General features: G+C 40.6%; 1 protein-coding gene across 1 annotated transcript in view; it reads right to left on the bottom strand.

Moving 5' to 3' along the window:
* Positions 1–2,465, bottom strand: part of raver2 (ribonucleoprotein, PTB-binding 2) — a 128,430-nt gene that overhangs the window by 24,399 nt on the left and 101,566 nt on the right. Inside the window, exon 6 of the mRNA XM_015378696.1 lies at positions 828–948. Within this exon, the coding sequence (XP_015234182.1) occupies positions 828–948 (121 nt within the window). The remainder of the gene's footprint in view (positions 1–827; positions 949–2,465) is intronic.

Raw genomic sequence — 2,465 nt, forward strand, 5'->3', positions numbered from 1 at the left:
TATATATATATATATATATATATATACATATATCTGTAATGAAGACAAAATAGTCTGCCTCCAAACAACAATATGCACTCAGCATTCCGACAGTTTTTCTGAGGGTACTTTCTGGTGTTTTATGTAGATTTTAAGAGCTATTCTCAGTTCAGTTTTATATATTTTTAAGTCTCGGGGAGGCATAAAGGGCTGTGTTATTATTTCAGCTGCCATACCTAAAATAAACACATAAAAGGTCTGTAGTCCAACATATCTCACAGACTGATAAGTTAAAAGGGCAAACCAGAGCAAATCAGGTTTAACATCCAGCTGAATGTTGACTTTCTTCATTTTAGTAGCTTGGTAAATAATGGCATTAGGACAAAAGTTTTCATTTATTTTGTTCTGCTAACTGAGGGCAAGCATGTTAACAACATAAAAAAAATAAAATGTATCTTCATACATACTTAATACATGCTTTACTACTTTTAAAATAACCCCATTCTTCTTTTACTGCCTTCTGATGACGGCCTACATTCTATTTTCAAACAGTACTTTATTACTGCAAACTTTATTATTTAAGCCAGCAACCGCTTATTCCCTCTTAAATTAATTTACAAAGCTGCTGAAAAGGAGCAAAACAAACAATCTAAGCACACTAGAATTGTTTAGAAATTTGTATTTATGAGTAACACTTTTGGTTGGACTTAGTTTTATTAGCAAAAAAGGTTTAAAACAGTTTTAATCTGATAATGTCAGTGTGACCACTGACCCAAAAAGGGTTAAATAATCTGAGAATTATCAGGATTATTTGCAGAAATGCTGGCAGTAATGAATTTCAGACATACCTCCTCTTTTCCCACCCTGGTAGGGCCTCATAAGGATCTGCAGGGCAGCTGGATTGGTCATACTTGTCAACAGCTGAGCCAGGTTCGGTTCTGGTAGTAAGCCTTTCCTGTTACTGAGAATCTGAAGAGAAGAAGGGAAAACAATTTCCAACATGTAAGCAGTAAAGTTTGAGTGAATGTGTTAGAACAGGATGTTGTCGTAAGAAACCGTGATAGATGCAGTAACAGTTACAAATGTTTACATCATAAAGATGCATCTGCAATGTCAGCAGAGGGGAGTCAGTCTCAGGAGGTAAGGAGAAAAAAAAGAGGGACAGAGCTAAGAACCAGAACCATCAGATTAGAAAGGTTTAACAAAAACAAGCCAGAAAAAGATCTGAAAGTCGAGAAGGGCTCAATTTCACACATTTTTTTGTGCCAGTTTTACACATTGGTTAAAAAGCATTCTTTGAGCTGAGGTGTGGATTCGTACAGAGCGGAACATTTTCTATCAAACTTGTATGTAGCAACAGGAGCGAGATGAGGGAGAAATGCCTTTTAAATTGCATTTCAACATATTTTCAAAAAAATCCATTTGATAGGACTAAATTGCTTGGCTACTTAAAAACTACATGCATACAAAACAATAGAAAGAACAGCATGGGAAACCTATGAATGAAACTGAGCTTTTAAAGAAGACACTTATTTTCTCAGGAGAGTCTGGCTTCAGACCTGCAGAACGGGAACTCCTGCACTGTCAGGACTGAAAGTTTATTCCGGAAGTTGTATTCAAAGCCTTCAGAAATAGTGCCAGCATGTGTTTGCTTAGAGTTTACGACATTGTTAAACTGAGCATAGGAGCACTTTAAATTATACAATAAGCAAAAATCCTCATAGCACAGCCAACCTCCATTGTGGTTTAGAAAAAGGTCTTATACCTTATGACCAAATGCCCTTCTCCATCCAGCGATCCAAATGCAGAGACTTATTTCTATGTAGCACATATCTATTATTCAAGATAGGTGTTTGGTGGGGAGTAAAATTGTGCGTCAACATAAGTTTCTAGCATAAAAACACTTGTTTGTGAAAGGGAGCTAGCTTCACGGGGAGTTTATCGATACTTGCTTTTACTTTAGAAAGGATTCGAATCAACTTCCCTTTTACTTTGAAAGTCTTCAAATAAACTTCTAAGATCTAACTACACAGGAGACCCCACAGTGCAGGTCTGCAGTTAGGGTCCTCACAGTGCAGGTCTGCAGCCAGGGTCCTGAAAGTGCAGCTCTACAGCCAGGGTCCTGACTGTGCAGCTCTGCAGCCAGGTTCCTGACAGTGTAGGTCTGCAGCCAGGGTCCTGACAGTGCAGCTCTGCAGCCAGGGTCCTGAAAGTGCAGCTCTGCAGCCAGGGTCCTGACAGTGCAGCTCTCCAGCCAGGGTCCTGAAAGTGCAGCTCTGCAGCCAGGGTACTGACAGTGCAGCTCTCCAGCCAGGTTCCTGACAGTGTAGGTCTGCAGCCAGGGTCCTGACAGTGCAGCTCTCCAGCCAGGTTCCTGATAGTGTAGGTCTGCAGCCAGGGTCCTGACAGTGCAGCTCTCCAGCCAGGTTCCTGATAGTGTAGGTCTGCAGCCAGGGTCCTGACAGTGCAGCTCTCCAGCCAGGTTC

The sequence above is a fragment of the Cyprinodon variegatus genome, unplaced genomic scaffold (assembly GCF_000732505.1).
Source record: "Cyprinodon variegatus isolate N-32 unplaced genomic scaffold, C_variegatus-1.0 Scaffold176, whole genome shotgun sequence".
Lineage (NCBI taxonomy): Eukaryota > Metazoa > Chordata > Actinopteri > Cyprinodontiformes > Cyprinodontidae > Cyprinodon > Cyprinodon variegatus.